The sequence below is a fragment of the Alosa sapidissima genome, chromosome 4, assembly GCF_018492685.1.
Source record: "Alosa sapidissima isolate fAloSap1 chromosome 4, fAloSap1.pri, whole genome shotgun sequence".
Taxonomy (NCBI): Eukaryota; Metazoa; Chordata; class Actinopteri; order Clupeiformes; family Clupeidae; genus Alosa; species Alosa sapidissima.
Window position 1 is genome coordinate 15,826,354 of NC_055960.1, and position 18,337 is coordinate 15,844,690.

The 18,337-nt window shown below is 43.3% G+C and overlaps 1 protein-coding gene across 5 annotated transcripts; it reads left to right on the top strand.

Moving 5' to 3' along the window:
* Positions 1-622: 622 nt before the first annotated feature.
* On the top strand, positions 623-18,023 carry pank4 (pantothenate kinase 4 (inactive)). Of its 5 annotated transcripts, none has more exons than XM_042089425.1 (20): positions 624-768; positions 1,546-1,628; positions 2,266-2,474; positions 2,885-3,068; positions 3,191-3,283; positions 4,750-4,903; positions 7,309-7,490; positions 7,700-7,805; positions 8,106-8,206; positions 8,571-8,576; positions 9,696-9,851; positions 10,161-10,273; positions 10,747-10,834; positions 11,557-11,708; positions 12,003-12,058; positions 12,173-12,222; positions 15,816-15,920; positions 16,094-16,194; positions 16,304-16,372; positions 16,833-18,023. In XM_042089425.1, the coding sequence occupies exons 1-20, from the start codon at positions 648-650 to the stop codon at positions 17,059-17,061; spliced, it is 2,358 nt and encodes a 785-aa protein (XP_041945359.1). In that variant the 5' UTR covers positions 624-647; the 3' UTR covers positions 17,062-18,023. The 5 variants fall into 5 exon arrangements, 4 of the variants coding, with proteins under 4 accessions (XP_041945359.1, XP_041945361.1, XP_041945360.1 ...); XM_042089427.1 differs by having other exon boundaries at positions 7,700-7,781; XM_042089426.1 differs by lacking the exon at positions 8,571-8,576.
* Positions 18,024-18,337: the final 314 nt, after the last annotated feature.

An 18,337-nucleotide genomic window follows, 5' to 3' on the forward strand; every position in this document is an offset into this window, starting at 1 on the left:
AAAGATTGCAGTATTTTAACTAATGCCCCCCATTCAAGCTTTACTCAAAAGACTACAATCTTTCAAGAATCTTTCCCAAATATTGCCAAAGTCTTCTGGTGTAAGGAGGGCTTTAGGGTGCCAGCAACAACTAAGTCTTACTGTGTATTAGGTATTACTGGGATTTTCAAGTGGACACCTTTCTTCTATGGTGTGACGTCTGTGTCCCCCACATTATACGTCAGGTGCCATGTTCACACTAGAGACAAGGAGATATCAACCAGATACAATCCAGCATTAGCCTACTGAGAGGCTTCTCCACAACTGACTGAATGCCACTCCAGTAAACAGAGGTTCTTCAGGCCTAACTAACGCCTCTCTCTCTCTTCCTTGGATGGCTACATCCATGTCTTGTTGATGCCATTCAGAAGATAATCTAACATGTAAACGATAAATGATATTTGAGTGGTCTTTTCATCATGCACGTTTTTAGAATGTAACAAAGAAAGCTGTGCATGACATGAGAGTAATTGGTTGTACGTTCATTCAGTAATGCTAGTACCCATTCAACGTTTTCAGTGACAGACCTGGTAAAGTCTGTATTACTGTGCGTCAATACGTAAGTTCTTTACGCATGCTGCGTGCTGTTGGCAAACAAGTTTTCCAATATGGCGGGCCACGTTGGTGGGAGTGAAGGGGGAAGTAATAGCATGGATAAAAGCATTACTCTCCCACCGGACGAAATCTTTCGGAATTTAGAAAATGCAAAGAGATTCGCTATTGACATAGGTAAGCATTTCCAGGACTGCATTTTCCAGTGATAGCTTTAGTCATTACGAGCACATGCGGGGCTCTTATGACTAATGTTAACTCACGTTATTGGCTGCAAGGTGTAATGTTAACGTTAAAGCAAACATCAAAAAGTTAGCCGTCATATGATATTGTTTTTTATGAGTTCATGAACTGTCCTGTCCTTGGCCAACACGCTGAAATGCATTTGATTTGCCGTCGTGTAACGATATAAGTGACCTTTGTCAACAGCTCCAATGAATGTACATACCTGTGGAACCCATTCGGTAGCTAGCGATATCGGTTTGGAAGTTATTTAGCTGAAAGATAGATGCTGGATTTATGTGGGGAGAGACTGTTGGAAATCAACTTTGCTCCTTTGATCCCGATGGGTATTACGATTAGGAAAGCATCGACATATCCATGTTTCAACTCGCCCATCGTTATTTCACCGTTTATAAATCGAGTCATTTCAGACTGTCAAAGCTCGATTGCGACACTGACCATCTGCAGTTGATTAGGTGTCCAAATATATTAGCGTCACAGATCTGATTGCAATATCACAACGCCTCGGTATGTAACCTGTGTGCATTATCTCGCACCTTGTGTGAGCACTGGTACAATGTAATTTGACACATTTGTGAAATGGACAATGTAAACACAGCTAAATCATTCCATCACCTGTCGACATCATAGTCAGAACCACTTCTGAGTGACCTACAAATTAAATGCGACCAATTCCAGCTGAACGTTATGTGTTTTATTTTCACCTGACAGGTGGTTCATTGACAAAGCTCGCTTATTATTCTACGGTGCAGCACAAAGTGGCCAAAGTGAGGTCATTTGATCATTCAGTCAAGGTGAGATTTCTTTTCAATCTCAGCTATTATTTTATTCAATGCAATATTATTTACGAACTATTAAGATGTCAACAGAGTGTAAAGCCAGGGCCCTTCACACCTTCACAGGCAGTAACCTTAGTGGTAAACAGTTGAACTGACACTGCACAATTTGTGGCATCTCAACCATAAGGTTTGAATGACTTGTGCTGAACAATCCTGGCTATTTTACCCACCTCACTAGATTCATCTCACACAGAATGAGACTGCAGTGTTGTGAAAATAAAGGCATTAGCTGCCCAATTGCTCCTCTATGCCTGGTTTTGGCAGGACTGAGCCGTGTCAGATTATCTTGAAGCGGAGATGTATGTTTTCTTTCAGGAGGAATGAGCCTACTCAGGCAGCTGCAAAAGTCACTGTGGCTAGTGGCCCAATGCGCAGTGATAAATAGCTTCATACGAACAGTGCCAGTTTGTTGGTAATGCTAGTCCTTGTGACGGTGTGTAGGCTGCTGCTGCTGCAAACTGAGGCTGGACATACATGGGTCGGTGTGGATTTCAACTCAAGAATACAGTGTGGCTGATATTCTGGAGCCCTGGAGGCAGTTGCGGTGGTTGTTTGCTATAGGCTATTTAATCACCATCTTCTGCATATGTAGGAAGCAGAGGGGGATCCTCTGTATGAAATTTCTGTACAAGAAGAGATCACCGCTCGACTCCACTTCATCAAGTTTGAGAATGCGTACATCGAAACCTGCCTGGACTTCATTAAAGACCACCTGGTTAACACGGAAACCAAAGTCATCAAAGCCACAGGTGGAGGAGCGTACAAGTTCAAGGATCTGATCGAGAAGAAGCTCAAACTCAAGTGAGAGCATGCAATGCAACACGTAGCCCACCCCCTGCAGTTGTGTTTCCCTGTTTTATTTTAACTGAAACATTCTTCAGTTAGATGAGGTTAAGTTGCTGAAAGTCTACAGTTCCTTCTACCGTAAGTCCTGCCAGGGTTGGCCTTTGAGCATTGCCCAGAAATTCAAAGATGCCTGTTTCTCAGGAATTCACCAGACTTATTACAACAGTCTGTCTGACTCTGATGCAATGTTTACTTGCTGATTGCAAAACCCAATATTTTTTTTCTTTTCTCAGAGGCTCTTGTTTAGCAATGTTTAGCAACATGAATGTTTAGCAACCTGAATGGTAGTGGCATCTAAAAAATGGATAAACAAGTGTCTTGTTTTTGTAGGTGTAGGCTAATCTTTTGTGTTTTTTTGTATCAAGAGTTGACAAAGAGGATGAAATGACATGCCTGATCAAAGGCTGTAACTTTGTCCTGAAGAACATCCCCCATGAGGCCTTTGTTTACGCCAAACATGCGGACCCAGAGTTCCGCTTTCAGAACACACACCCCGACATCTTCCCTTACCTGCTTATCAACATCGGCTCAGGGGTGTCCATCGTTAAGGTAACCAGCTTTCTTTATATACTGAAAGATACCTAGGTAAGTACTAGGCTACTGCCTGTGCATATATCTTGGTGTCCAGTTTACTACTATTTATCTTGGTGTGTGTTTGTGACTGGCTTTAGGTGGAATCGGAAGACAAATTTGAGCGCATAGGAGGAAGTTCCATTGGTGGGGGGACTTTCTGGGGACTTGGGGCCTTGCTCACCAAAACAAAGGTAACTGACTCGACACTTACATCTATTTGCTGTGGTTTCATCTTAATATGACTTGGGTTAAAATTATTTCTTGTTTTTGGCTCATGGTCATCTGAAACTTAACTCTAAGGAAGCTATGTCATTATGGGTTTTATTGCCTTTTGCTCTGACCTTGACCAGTGTTTCATTTTTTTTTAATATGATGCATTGCAGTTCTGTAAGTTTCCACTGACACACAGTCTTCCCTGAGAAAGTGGCAGCTATCAGGTTTTCAGTTTGACTGACTGTTTTTCAACCATCCCAAAAGGGCACATGTTACCCCGCTGTTCATTGAACTCCATTGGCTACTATTACCTGCCTGCATCAAATTCTTGCCTACAAAGTGCTGGGTCTGCTCCCCCTTATTTAACGATCTCTCAAAGGTTTATGTTACCCTTGACCGTTGCGTTCCTCCATGGAGCATTGTCTGGCTCTGCTGCCCCTACACACACGGCAATCCAGATTATTTTCATCTGTAGTTCCCCAGTGGTGGAAGGTAGCCTAGAAATCTAGACGCACCCTAGTGGCAGCAAATTACATTTGGGCTAGTCTAGCAATTCTCCGTTAAACTTCATTAAACTTCTATCAGGCCAATCAAATCGTGCATAGAGACGTTAGGCGGGCTTAACATAATGATTGATGGCAGAGTTGCAACGGTTTGGCTTGAATTCCCTGCTACTTCAAAACTAAGAAGATGGATGTTGCTGTTGGCGAACAGCATGACACGAGTTAAGCTTTTTTTAAGTTAGCAAAAGTTTGAACTAGCCAACTAGCTCCGCTGGTGGGAAAACGCATGGGACTCATAGCGCTGTACTATTGCGTGCAGAGGGAATTTTAAAGACAACCGATTATCCCGCCCCTCGGACTGAGCACTGCCAACGGTGAGTGCCCAGACCCTACATTTTAATGTGGGTCTGGCTCGTCAGGCTAGGTGGAAGGTGCTACCAGCTGTCCCTCTCTATCTTCAAGAAGGTCTTGAAGACTCAACTGTTCCTGGAGTTCTTCCTCTTGATAACACGTATCCAACACATCTAATAACCCAACACATCTAAAATGCACTTACCATGCACTACCTCTCATCTTTTTCTACTACTATATATTGTTACCCTGAGGTATCCTTGCAGTGTAGCTTGAATGTTAGTCCTCATTTTGTAAATCGATTCAATAAAGGCATCTGCTAAATGAAATTATATCAATGTAGTATTGCACGGCCTAGTTGTGTGATATCCTGTGTCTTTTATGTAATCTTTTTGTCATATGGTCTACATTGTATTAGAAAGAATGAAGTGGGTGGGAGATTGTTTTTTTCGGTACTCTGTGAACCACCTCTGGCATACAAACTGGCTTAACTATGCATTTCCCCCAAGCCTGTCCAGGCCGACATTCAACCATGACACAATTTCTCTTTCTCTCTATCTCCCCCCCCCCCCCCCCCCCCCCTCCTCCAGAGGTTTGACGAGCTGCTTCAGCTGGCATCCAAAGGGCAGCACTCCAATGTGGACATGCTGGTCAAGGATATCTATGGGGGGGCCTACGAGTCCTTGGGCTTAACTGGTGACCTCATCGCCAGCAGCTTTGGGAAATCAGCCACTACAGACAAACGTGAGTCTGGATTCTTAAATCTCATAATGGGTAGAGTAAGCAAAAGCTGCACTCAAGTAAAGGTAGACTTACTTTGTAAGAATATAGAAAATGACTATATATTACTATATTGTGAATATGTATATAGTAATGTAATATGTAATAATATTATACATTAATAGTAATTAATGTATAATAGTAAATACTCAAGTAGAAAATACCCATAAAAATCCACTTGTAGGGCTATGATAGAGTCAGCAGAGCACAGACTCACAGCACCAAACTGCACCAAAGCAGTTGTCCACTCCATAAAACACCATAAATCAGCCAAACTAGTTGCTGGTCATGTAAAGTTATTATGACCGCCGCGCAGCGAAGCGGCGGTCATATAGGTTTAGTCAGATTTTTATTTTATTTTTTATTTATTTATTTATTTTTCTTTTTCGCATGTCCAAATTTCCGTCAAGGATTCCCGGGACACTGAAAGACCGGGGTAGACGAAACTTGGTGGGCATGTAACCCCATATGGATAACATGGAACCATCGTTTTTCGTTTTGATCTGTAGCCCCCCCGCTGGACTGCACCCCCCGAAAGGAGGGTAGGGCAGACACAGTTTTCTGTGAATATCTCGAGAACCGTAAGGTTTAGGAGGACCATTTTTTTTGTATGTTGATCTCAAGGGGCCATGTCAACCCATTCCATAACCACTCATTTCATGTATAGCGCCACCTAGTTAAACACAAAAAAGTAAAAATGAGGTGTTGTAATCGCAGGCATCTGTGACCTAACATAGTCAAAACTGCACGAAATTGGAAGTGTAGGATCATTATGACACCCTCTGAATGCACGCCAAGTTTCGTGGAATTCCGTTCATGGGGGGTCACACAATAAATTAATTTATGTTACTATACACCAACTGGCCTGTAGGTGGCCGGAGACAGTTTTCTGTGAATATCTCGAGAACCGTAGGGCCTAGGAGGTCCACCTTTTTTTTTATATGTTGGTCTTAAGGGGGCATGTCATCCCATTACCACTTATTTCATGTATAGCGCCACCTAGTTAAAAATTAAAAAGCACGAAATTGAAAGTGTAGGATCATTATGACACCCTCCGAATGCATGCTAAGTTTTGTAAACTTTCGTTCATGGGGGACCTTACAATAAAATAATTTATGTGTACATTTAGTGACCGTACACCAACAAGGATTCCCGGGACACTGAAAGACCGGGGTACACGAAACTTGGTGGGCATGTAACCCCACATGGATAGCATGGAACCGTCGTTTTTTGTTTTGATCTGTAGCCCCCCTGCTGTACTGGACCCCCCGAAAGGAGGGTAGGGCAGACACAGTTTTCTGTGAATATCTTGAGAACCGTAGGGCCTAGGATGACCAATTTTTTCCGTATGTTTGCCTCCAGGGGTCATGTTAACCCATTCCATGTGCACACATGTGCATAAACAGATATACACGCACACACATACATTCACAGTAATCATACGTATGACACATACTCACACAGTAGACATATGTACGCATGCATGCACATGCACAAACTCAAATACGCAGGCAAACACACAAGCACGCACACACACACACACCCACACCCACACACATAAACATAAACATGTACACGCACACATGCACACAATTCAAGAATTTCTCAGAATTATGAACAGGCAAGATGGGGGTGGGGTTGTGTAAAATTGATTTTATACATGTGAAATCTATGAACTAATCATGTTTTGGTACTTGTTGTCTAGCAGATACCAGTGAGAATTGAGTGTGGATAATGCAATTTAGTGAGACAGTTAGAATCATATAGGCCTTTCAGCGTGATTTATTTTTGTGGAAAAAATGTGCTGGACTGGGCGGCGGTCATATTTTGTACCGCCCTGCGGTACATCTAATTTATTACCCTTCTTGTCAAGGGGCAAGGGTTTAATTAGTTTAGCTTTTAGTCTTTTAGTCTTAGTTCTACCATGTATTCAACTGAAAGAATAGTGTGCCCTGAGTTGGGAAAGCTACTCTGTAGGGCAGCATAGCAAATTGATTGATTTTATTCTTCAACTAGAGTGAGAGTACTTATCACTTCCACTCTTGCAGCCATAAAATCACGCCTGGAGATGGCAATATAGAGGCCAAGGCTCTCTGAATTGTGGAGCGACCTTTCCCCTAGTTTGACAGTCTTGTCCACTCTGGTGTGCAGTTACTGTTGACAAATGCAGTGTGATACCAAAGCCTGCCAAAGGGGAACTGTAGTCACACAATCACTTGTTTGTGTTTGTTGTAGCTCTCTCTATAAATGTCATATTGATCGTTATTTTGGCTGAATGCATCTGACTGAAGAGTTGTCATGTGATTTTTGTGTAGATCCTTGTCTGAATGGTTGTGTGCTTTATGACCTGGATCCCCCCCCCTTTCCAGAGTTCTCCAAAGAAGACATGGCCAAGAGCCTGCTGCACATGATCAGCAATGACATCGGCCAGCTGGCCTGCCTGTACGCGCGGCTGCACAACCTCAGCAGGGTCTACTTTGGGGGCTTTTTCATCCGCGGCCACCCTGTCACCATGCACACCATCACCTACAGCATCAACTTCTTCACCAAGGTGAGCGTCCTGCTGCTGTGCCCTGTGGAGTGTGTGTGTGTGTGTGTGTGTAGTATGGAGTTGTACAAGTTTGTCTTTTAAACCTGTCACCTTGTTAATGACTTAAAACAAGTAGTTCACAAAGTATCTGGATCTTGTTTTGCTTTTGCCTTTGGATCCATATAAAAGCATGTCAAGTGTGTGTGTGTATGTGTGTGTTATTTTGGCAGGGGGAGGTCCAGGCGCTCTTCCTCAGACATGAGGGGTATCTGGGAACCATTGGAGCTTTCCTCAAAGGAGCAGAGGAGGATAGTGAGTGTTCAGTGACAAACAGTGGTGAACCCCTCTTTCTTGTGTTCCATGTACTGGCATTCTTATTACCTTTTTAAACTTTAGTGACATATTAATATATACTTACATTACTTTTAGTCAAATAATATCACAGATAACTGTGTTCAGTGGTGCAATAGAAGCATACAAGAAATTGCTTACAACATTGTGTTGCATGCACCTGCTTGGAAAACCAGCCCATAAACAAAACTTACCTTAAAGATTGCCCTCAGTTGTCCAATACTTATAATGAATGTGGACACCTCGTGTGTGTGTGTGTGTGTGTGTGTTGTGCTCTGTGCTCAGACCCTAACCAGTACAGCTGGGGAGAGAACTATGCTGGGAGTTCCGGACTCATGAGTGTGTCTCCAGACATCAACCCCATGCAGCGTGCCCGCAGTGGAACCGTATGTCCCCCACGCTTACTCTACGTCTAGAACCTTTAGAAGGCCAGCCGAGTCCAAGCACTCTGTTGCATTCTAATGGCCACCTGCATGCATACTGTTATGATAATGATTTCTACTGTGTTCGATGTGGTTCGCTGTTTGTCATTACACTGCGTTACTTTACCGTGCGTCCACAAGCGTAGTGGCCCGTAGTGTCATTGTGAACATGTATCCATACCAGTGCTGAAGTTCTTTTCTCCAAACGGTTCTTTTCCTGAGTTATTTTCTTTCCTCTTTAACGTTCTCCATTTTCACTTCCTTTTTTATATATGCCATGCTGTGTCCCTCTGTTCCTCTCTGTCTCCCTCTCTGTTTTCACATTCAGTTCACTGTAAGTACACGTCCACTGTGCTGTGTCTGTCTGCTGTGCCAGTTCAGAGCTGTTTTGTTGTTTGTGTCATTTGCTTCCTAACCTGCTTTTGCAGCAATAGGCCTACTCCGATGTGTGTGTTTGTAGTATTTGGCTTCATTAATGATGTGCTTTCAGTTATCGGACAGCCAAGTGAACTTTGCTGTGTCACTGTGCTTTTAAGAGTTTGTGAAACAGTGTGCTATGGGCTATATAATATGCCTAGAAGTTGGCTTTTGGTTTTGTGTCTGTCTGTCTTTGTGGCCCCTGGAAAGCAGTCAATGTCCGTATTTCTGAGATTGTAAGATTTTATCTGTGCGCATCTGCTTAATGGCCACCTTACACTAAACAACTTTGGCAAGATTCGGGAAAGACTCTTGAAAGATTGTAGTCTTTTAACCAATGCCCCCATTCCAGCTTTACTCAAAAGACTCCAATCTTTCAAGAATCTTTCTCAAATCTTGTCAAAGTTGTTTTGTGTAAGGGGGCCATACAGTGCAAAGACAGACGCAGGTACTGTGATCTAGCATGTTGCAAAAGTGGCAAACCACCAGCCCCTCCTTCACTTGTACAAGACTTAATGTACAAGACCATGTGATGAGGATGAGGTTAATGTGAAGAATTTATCTGCAACATCCGTGTGTGTGTGTGTGTGTGTGTGTGTGTGTGTGTGCGCTCGCTCGCTCACTTGCTCTTACACTCCTGATGCATGTTTGTCATGTTTGAGTGTGTACATCACAGAGTGAAAACACAATGCAAACAGTCATGTTGTATTGCACCACCAGTTTTATTACCATTGTTGCCTGTCACTCTTGTGTCCTTGAGGAAATACAGACTTTTCTGTTTCACAAGGTAGAAGCAATCAGTGTCTTGTGATAAACCTCTGCAATTGCCACACTTCAACATAGTTTGTAAACTTGATGTTTAGTGATCGGGTATGCTGATAAGATTTCTCACACAACTTTTTCACACAGAGACTAAATCTGGCTGATACTATCTTGTGAATCAAAGTAGTTCCCCTGCTGGTGTTGGTGATGTGAGTTACTGCGAGTGCGGAAGGCCGCTTTTTAACCCTGGTCTTTGCCCTGTCCCCGTTCTCAGTTTGACATGTTGGAGATGGACCGGCTGGACAGGCAGCTGGTCAACCTGCCACTGCTGCAGGACCCGTCCTCCTACATCCCTGACACTATGGACCTCACCGAGGACTCCCACGCCAGGGAGTACTGGCTCTACTGCTTCGAGGAGGCATTGGATGGGGTACTTAATTTCTCTCTTTTTCTCATCCTCTCCTTCCTTCTCCCCCTCTCCTTTCCTCCCTTCTCCCTCCTGGATGGGGTATTCTTTCTGTCTCTTCATATTTTCCTAATTTTCTCTTCCTCATTCTCTTTTTTTGTTGTCTGTTTCCCCCTTATCTGTAATTTGCTATCCTTGTTTGTTTTGTTCAAACCTCATCTGGCTTTGTCCTATCCTCTTCAAACATTTACAAAAAATGCTCCGCTGTCATTTCATTGGCCCGGTCTCCATGTGAGTTTGCGTGCTAATTGGTTCGCTCTCTGTGTGGCTCAGGTGGTGAAGCGTGCTGTGGCGAGCCGGCCAGACCTCCCGGAGGCGACAGAGCAAGCCGAGAAGTTCCGGCAGAAATACCGGCACAAGCTGCAGACGCTTCGCCAACAGCCTTTGTAAGAGCCCTCCGGGGGCTTCAGATTTATTACACAAACAAATAATATTGCCAATGGGCATTGGGAAAGGATGTTGCTCAAAATCAGACAGTCAGTCCTCCAGTCTCACTCTGTTTTAATATAGTGAGAAGTAAGAGTGCAATATAACCGTATCTCAAATCTATACACATATTAAGAATCAAATGTGGTGCACCAGATGACAATAATTATATGAAAAGCTTCATCTGACATCCCTATACTGACTTGTACTTAGTGACGTACTTGGGGTTTTCCTGTTATATAGTGCACGCTAGTGTAACTGCTTCTTATGCTATGCATATCCATCTATGTGTCATTACTGTTTGTGTGCCCAGGTTACCTGTAGGAGCTCTTCATTTGATATGCGTGTCCAAACTAGGGTGTGCATATGTTAGTGTCTGTCTGGTCCTGTCTGTGAAGTGCTAATGTAGCGTTCCTCTGCTTGTTATCGCTAGTGCTTATGGATCCCTCACCGTCCGAAGTCTGCTAGACACACGGGAGCACTGCTTAAATGAGTTCAACTTTCCTGACCCCTACTCAAAGGTTGGACTGACTCACTCGCTCACTCACTCACTGTCTCATTCACACACACAGAAGTGTAGCTTGTGTTGTTTACACAGAGGTGTTCTTATTTCTTTAATGGTTTGGGTTAAAGTTTTTGTCCACTGTAATGAGGTATTCTTGTCTTTAGTTGAAATCATAATGAAATTTGGAGGTGGGATGGTTTTTATGGTTGATCTAATTTCAACACTGATGCATTAACTATGATATTCTTATCTTATCTACGCTATTCTGATAAACATTTTTTTTTGTAACAGCATGAGGACATATCTTTAGTAAGTGTGTACAAATGGTGTGTGGTTTTGGTATTTTATTGCAGTCATGTCATTTGATCCTGTAGCATGTCCAAATTCCTGTCCCTCTAGTGCATGTGGCCTTGAACCAGCACTGACCCACAAAAATTTGGAACACATCAGGGCCAGGCTTGGCCCAGTGTCAGCTGCTGGCTTTTGACCTCTGACCCTGACAAACATGAAACAGATCTATTAGCCTTCTGCATCAAACATATAAGTGGTATGAGTGTTGATCTCTCTCTCTCTCTCTCGCTGTCTCTTGTCTTGCGCTCTCTCTCTCTCTCTCTCTCTCTCTCTCTCTCTCTCTCTCTCTCTCTCTCTCTCTCTCTCTCTCTCTCTCTCTCTCTCTCTCGCGCGCGCGCGCTGTCTCTTGTCTTGCGCTCTCTCTCTCTCTCTCTCTCTGACTCCCAGATAAAGCAGCAGGAGAACGACATGGCGCTGAAGTACTACCAGAAGGTGGTGCGGGCCCTGGAGGACCTAAGCTGGGAGCAGAGGCAGTTTGCCTTGGTCCGCGGCCTGCTGGCGGGCAACGTGTTCGACTGGGGAGCCAAAGCCGTCTCTGAGTGAGTGAGGGGCACAGCGAGGGCTGGACATGTCTGGCATCATGGGATAGAGAGAGAGAGAGAGAGACTGAGAGAGAGAGAGAGAGAGAGAGGGAGATGGAAGCTCAAAGGAAGAGAAAATTGTGTTGGAGAGAAAGATGGAGCAGGACGGGAATAAAAAGTGATCTGTGCAAACTGATGATGTCTGCAGATTTGTTTGAGTGTTTGTTTGTAATAATGTAATCATCTAACTAAATTGTCAGTGACTGGCACCTTTCATAACTAATGAAAATGGAATTTCTGAATTTTCCTCAGCGTTCTAGAGACAGACCCAGGGTTTGGCTTTGAACAGGCAAAGCAGCAGTTGCAAGGTAATGAAATTCACACTCTTCTGTATTGCTCTTCTGAGAATAATGTATCTAATCAAATTCAGCAATGGTAAAAATAGTAATGTGTGTTTTTTTTTTTTTTTTTTTTTTAAACAGAAAGACCATGGCTTGTGGATGCCTATAACCAGTGGATTGAGAGGTTGAAGGTATTTGCAAAGACACCCCACTTGTAGTAGCTATTATATGAAATAGAAGAATGTATCAGCACATCCCATATATCCTATATCCATCTTATAGTATATATTTGCTATGATGATGTTTCAAAAACAGTACATACAATAAAGGCATAGAAGTGCATAGCAGTATAAGTGTATATATACTCTCTTGATCCCGCGCATTTATCCCAATCCGTGAATTAGTGAAACACACTCAGCACACAGTGAGGTGAAGCACACACTAATCCTGACGCAGTGAGCTGCCTGCTACAGCGGTGCTCGGGGAGCAGTGAGGGGTTAGGTGCCTTGCGCATGGGCCCTTCTCTTAGCAACCCTCCGGTTACAAGTCCGAAGCCCTAACCAGTAGGCCACGGCTGCCCCAATAGCATGCACATATACACAAGAACATAACTGTTCTCTATGAGTGTCTCATTTTTGATTTCTTATCCTACTGATATTGTCTTATGTGCAGACACTGGTAAATGTGCTTTGTGCACTCTCAGTAGCGTTTGTTTTAAAGGTGCCATGTGTAATGTCCGCCAAAAAATCAATTCATACTCCGCATTCCATAAAAAATGGGGGCAGTATACCTCCAGAAAGTGAGTTGGTCTACCCTAGAGTAACAACCGAGAAACGTGTATTGCAGTTTGGCTGGCGGTTATGTTGCCCGCATACTGCCTCCCATGGCCGAAACTGGTATTATGACACCTGTCGGGCTGTGGCTAGTATTTTAGCATGCTAATTCAGGTTGATATCTCTGCAGCACTATACCTTGTCATTTTTTTAATGACATCATCGCCCTTATTTCTTCTCATTCTTTTGATGTGTGTAGCTCATTTTTTGGATATTTTTACCTCAATTCTTACACATGGCACCTTTTAAAGAGATGAATTGTTAATATAGGGGCGAATTCTCCCATGTGGGTAAGGGATGTGTAAAGCGCGTAACTACGCACTCTTCAGCCTGCACAAATTCTCCCCTTCACTTAAATCTGTCATTTACGTGCAATGTAGGGAGTTGCGGGTTTTGGGAGGAGCAACTCCTAAATCTGGGCGTTTCTTATGTATACAACTCTTGCGTGCATTCTGCCACTGACTTAAGCACCTTTCCAGCTACGCTCTCCCAAGGGCTGTATTAAAGGAATTATCCGGAGTAAAATGCACTTTAGATCAATTTACGGATGATTGGGAGTACATACGTTGAGTTGACATCAAAATCATGTCATTCGGATGTGTTTTGAGAAAGTTCGATTTTTACCGTTTTTAGTCCAAACTCGTTAGCCTGGAAGTGACCCGGTCATGTCATTTCGCTGCTTCAAAACGCTATTTTTATAACTCTTCTACAGTTCCAAACAACATTACACTTATGTGGTAGTGAGAAGAGGGTCCATAAAGCCAAACCGAAGTATCCCGAGGTCTTTATGTGGTCGGATAGAGAGTCCAGAATGAATTTCATCAAGCCAGTACCTTTCCGGAAATGTTGCTGCTGCAGCTGCCATCTTTAGGGGAAAGTCCGTAGGAGTCGATTGCCGAGTGTGGAGTAACACGCTCACGTCACGTGACATTTTAAAATTCCAACCTGTTAGTAAGCTAGTGTTTGCTGTTGCATACAACTTCATTTCAATTTCGAAAGAAATACTGGACTAATACTTTTTTTTTTTAAAACGGCGACGAAATTGTGAATTTCCAGAGTGTGTTACTCCACACTCTGAGTAAAGGTCCACCGGAGGTCTTCGTCAGGTATCAAGCAGATGTTTCCCGACATTACCTTATCCATGAGGCTACATTGTTATATAGGGAAAACCCTGTTATAATGACCCACTTTGGATATTGGAGCTTACCGACTGTGCATCTTCAGTTTTAAAGGAACCGTATGTAAGATTGTGGCCAAAACTGGTACTGCAATCACTTTCAAATTACTGTAGAGCGGTGTATCCCCTCCCCCCTGACTGGCAGAGCTGGCAACCGGATCTGGATGCCGAAACACTACTGACTTTGTGATTAGTAGATAGGTGGAGGGTGGCGCATCCGGCCATAACACAACATGACAACATCAACATCAGTTGAGGGCTGCAACTTCACATTTTAAATGACAATATCCTGGCCGGACTACTGTTGTCAGTGATATAACTATTTGAAATGAACATGATTTCTTAATGTCTAGTGACATATCAGGGCCATTTTATGATTAATTGAAATACATTTCTTACATATGGTTCCTTTAACTTGACGTGAAGTCATAATCCCATAGCCTACTTCGTTCCAATCTGTCCATTTCTTTCCCACTTGACCGAAGTCATCCATACAATTGCACAGACGTCTGCACTATTGTCGAGCAGCAAAGTTTATATTTTCCTGTCTCTTGATTCGTTTGTAATGGAGACTGGTATTGTTTTATCGAAACTGCAGGTGTCAGTCTACAGCTCCGTTAGCATAGATAAATTGATAGTCAATTCTTTGTTAGGCTATGTGATGACACACCATTTTACTGTAGGCCGTTCGCTATTCAGTTCACCATGCGTTTTCAAAATCAAAGACTGGTTTGTGTTTCTGGATTTAAATGGCATTCAGAAGGTCAATGAGAAAGTCCACGTTCACATACAAAACATATTGATCTCAATGGTACATTTTGTCCATGTTCAGGGTGGAAAGTAAAAAAGAAAGATTTGCATAAGGCAAGTCAAATTGGTGTTTTTAAAAAGAAGGGATCATGGAGAATAAAGAAAAAAATATATTTAAAAAATCTTTGTATATTCCCACAAGGTGTTTGGGTGCTCTGAAAATGAGAACCAAAATGATTTTTCAGACTTGAGGTCTGCTGTTCAGACCCTGAAGGAATTTATTTTCTGTTTATTGCTTTTTGTGAGAGTATTTCTACTTATCTCAGTAAAGAAAATAAATCAAGAGCCTATGTTGAGTACAAATGTCTTCTGAAGGCCTAAACAGAGCCTAGCCAAAAAGATTTTGATCAACTTTGAGGGACAGCTATGACCATGCAGGATCATCCAGACCAAACGTGACTATTTTGCTACATACTATTCCTATTTATGTACCAGCATGCACAATTTGAGCCTCCTACATGGTTTAGTTCTTGCGCTATGGGCTTATGAACTTTGACCAAAAAAAAGGCCGAACAAAATCGACACCCCCCTCCCCCTGTAAAACTGGCTGTATCTTGTAAAGTATTGATGAATATTGATAAGTATTGATAAAAGTCATTTTACAGTGTGTCTCCTGGGTAACATAGTTACACCTGGTAATTTTTTCAGAATTTTTTGAGACCTAAGTGCGTGGGCCCTAGTTGAATTGACATGGAATGACCCTATATTAACGAGGTAGTGGATCAGACTGGTTCTATTTTAAATAAATCATGCCTCTTTCATAAGGCCGCCTTGATTTTGAACTTAGAGGCTGTGGGTGTGACGGAAGCGGGAATGGGAGAGTGCGTAACTAAAGCACGTAAAAAAGGGAATACACGCAAATGTGAGAATTCGCCCCATAATGCCTTGAGTGTTTTATGACTCTGTGATTTCTGCTCTTGACGACCTGTGATTGAGTTCCATGCATGCTGGCTTTGTTTTGCAGGGCGAGCCTCATAAATGTGCATTGTTTTTCGTAGATAATAGTGGGATAGACATCATATTGGGAGTTTTCCCATTTGTTAGAGAACTCCTCCTCCGTGGCACACAGGTAAGATTCCGGAAACCTCTTATTCAAGTGTTTCTCATTGGAAGTGTCTTGCCATTGTTTGTCTTGCTCATGTTTTTGTTCTGTGGCAGGAAAGCAATGTACCCTAAACAAGCGCTGACCAGCACACCTGTACCTGTTTTCTGTCTCGATTTCTCATCTGTGTTCTCTCTTAGGTTGTGTTCGCCAGTAATTCTGGTCCAGCTCTGAATGACGTGACTAACAACGAGCTGCAGATTTTGACGGAGCGAATCGCTGGCATGGATCCTGTTATCCAGTGAGTGTGGAGTCTGTTTACCAGACCCAGCGAGGGCTGGTGTTATGGGTTTGTTTTGGGTTGGTCAGACCCCTGCAGTGCTCATGTTTCTCTGCCCTGGTTTTTGCAGGTCTGCTGTCAAGGACGACAGGCTGACTCTGGTTCAAAGTGGTTCCAGCTCCCCTTGCCTCGACTTGAGGTAAAAGCTAGAAGTTACTCGCTATAGTAGAGAAGGGCATGATTTAAAAAATATTGCTTCGGGGTGCATATTTTTGTGTCCGGCAGCAATGAATCAATATTAAAAGGCCACTATTGTTTCCTTTTGTTTTTATATCTCAGCACTTATGGCCTAATGCAGTGGTTCTTTTGGCAGTATTGCTCTCTGTGTATTTTCCACCTTAGGACTGTAAAGGAAAGAAAAATGCACAAGTGCAAGTTGTTCGTATTTGTTTTCTCTCTCTCTCTCTCTCTCTCCCCCTCCCTCCCTCTCTCTCTCCCTCCCTCCCTCTTTCACCATCTATAGTCCATCCTTTTTATAACAATCTCTCTCTCTCTCTCTCTCTCTCTCTCCCCCCCTCCCTCCCTCTCTCTCTCCCTCCCTCCCTCTTTCACCATCTATAGTCCATCCTTTTTATAACAATCCCTCTCTCCTCCTGCAGTCGGCTAGACAAAGTCCTGGCCACGGTGGTGCGAGAGCGGCGGACGGACCTGGTCATCATCGAGGGCATGGGCCGTGCCATCCACACCAATTACTACGCGGCACTGAGCTGTGAGAGCCTCAAGCTGGCCGTAATCAAGAACTCCTGGCTGGCGGAGCGCCTGGGCGGCAAGATCTTCAGTGTGGTCTTCAAGTACGAGGTGCCGCCCCAGATGCAGGTGCAGCACTAGCCAGGGCCAAGTCCATAGCTGCACCACAGGCCACTGAAAAAGCTCCATCACTGGAGGGCTGGAGGAGAGATGGAGACTCCAGTGTTCTGGAGGCTGAAGTCAGGCAGTGTGTATCAGTGTTTGTTATTGTGTGGAGGAAAAAGGGGGGGTGGTGTGGGGGGGGGGGGGGGTTTGGGGATATAGGAGTTACACTTGCCTTGTCAGTCAAAGAAATGAATCCGCCCTGATACCGTGTTGCTTAGTGACAGACTAACTGACCTTGAAATTGAATGTGTTGTTGAAACAAAACAAAGCAAAGAAAACCGAAGTACATAATGAATATAGAAGTTAATCAGCCAACTATAGCAACAGAAGTGATCACATTTAATTTGAGCTTTTTTTTCCCATAGTGATAATGACGTGCCCATGAGAGTGGGTGAAAGATTGAAATGATTTGGTCGCTAACTGGACTGGAGGTGTACTGTAGGGCGATAAGAGGATAGGAAGTGTTGAATATGCTTTGTGCCACCTGAATCCCCAGGCAACAAATCACCCCACAGATGCACTTCTGTTTATATCAGTATTTCTCCTATTCCTGGAACATCATTTCTGGGGATTAGAGTAAAAATAGGTGTTATGATTTTGTGTGTGTGGGATGTCGTAATGTCTCAAGTCATTTTGGAAGATCACCATTGTGCAGCACAGACACTCAGTTGCCACTTTGTTAGGAACACTTAACTAAAAACAATGCAATCTAATACACCTGCAATACATCAAAGCTTAAACTCATTTAGAGAGCTGTAGATTCAACTGTACGTTTATTTCAGAGGCTGAAGGTGGTAAGACTTGAATTGTACATGATTCTACTATTTTTCTTCTTTTTAAATATATTTTTTGGGCTTTTTATGCCTTTAATAATAGGACAGTGGAGAGTGACAGGAAGCAAATAGGAGAGAGAGCAGGGGTGGGAATCCGGAAAGGACCACGGGGCGGGAATCGAACCCGGGTCGCCGGCGTACAGTGCAGGTGCCCCAGCCAGTTGTGCCACAGCTGGAGCCCATGATTCTACTATTTTATAGCACTGCAAACTACAGGTACATCCTCCAAAATGACCATACAGTTGAATTGCCACCTCTGAAACTGTTACAACATAAACTAAACAGTATGACAATCATGGACAGAGATTTATTGCATGATTGTTTTTTTGGACTATATTGACTTTTGCAAGGTATACTTAATAGACGTGCAACTGAGTGTAGTCTAGAAAGACTGACAAACAAAGCCCTGCAAACAACTC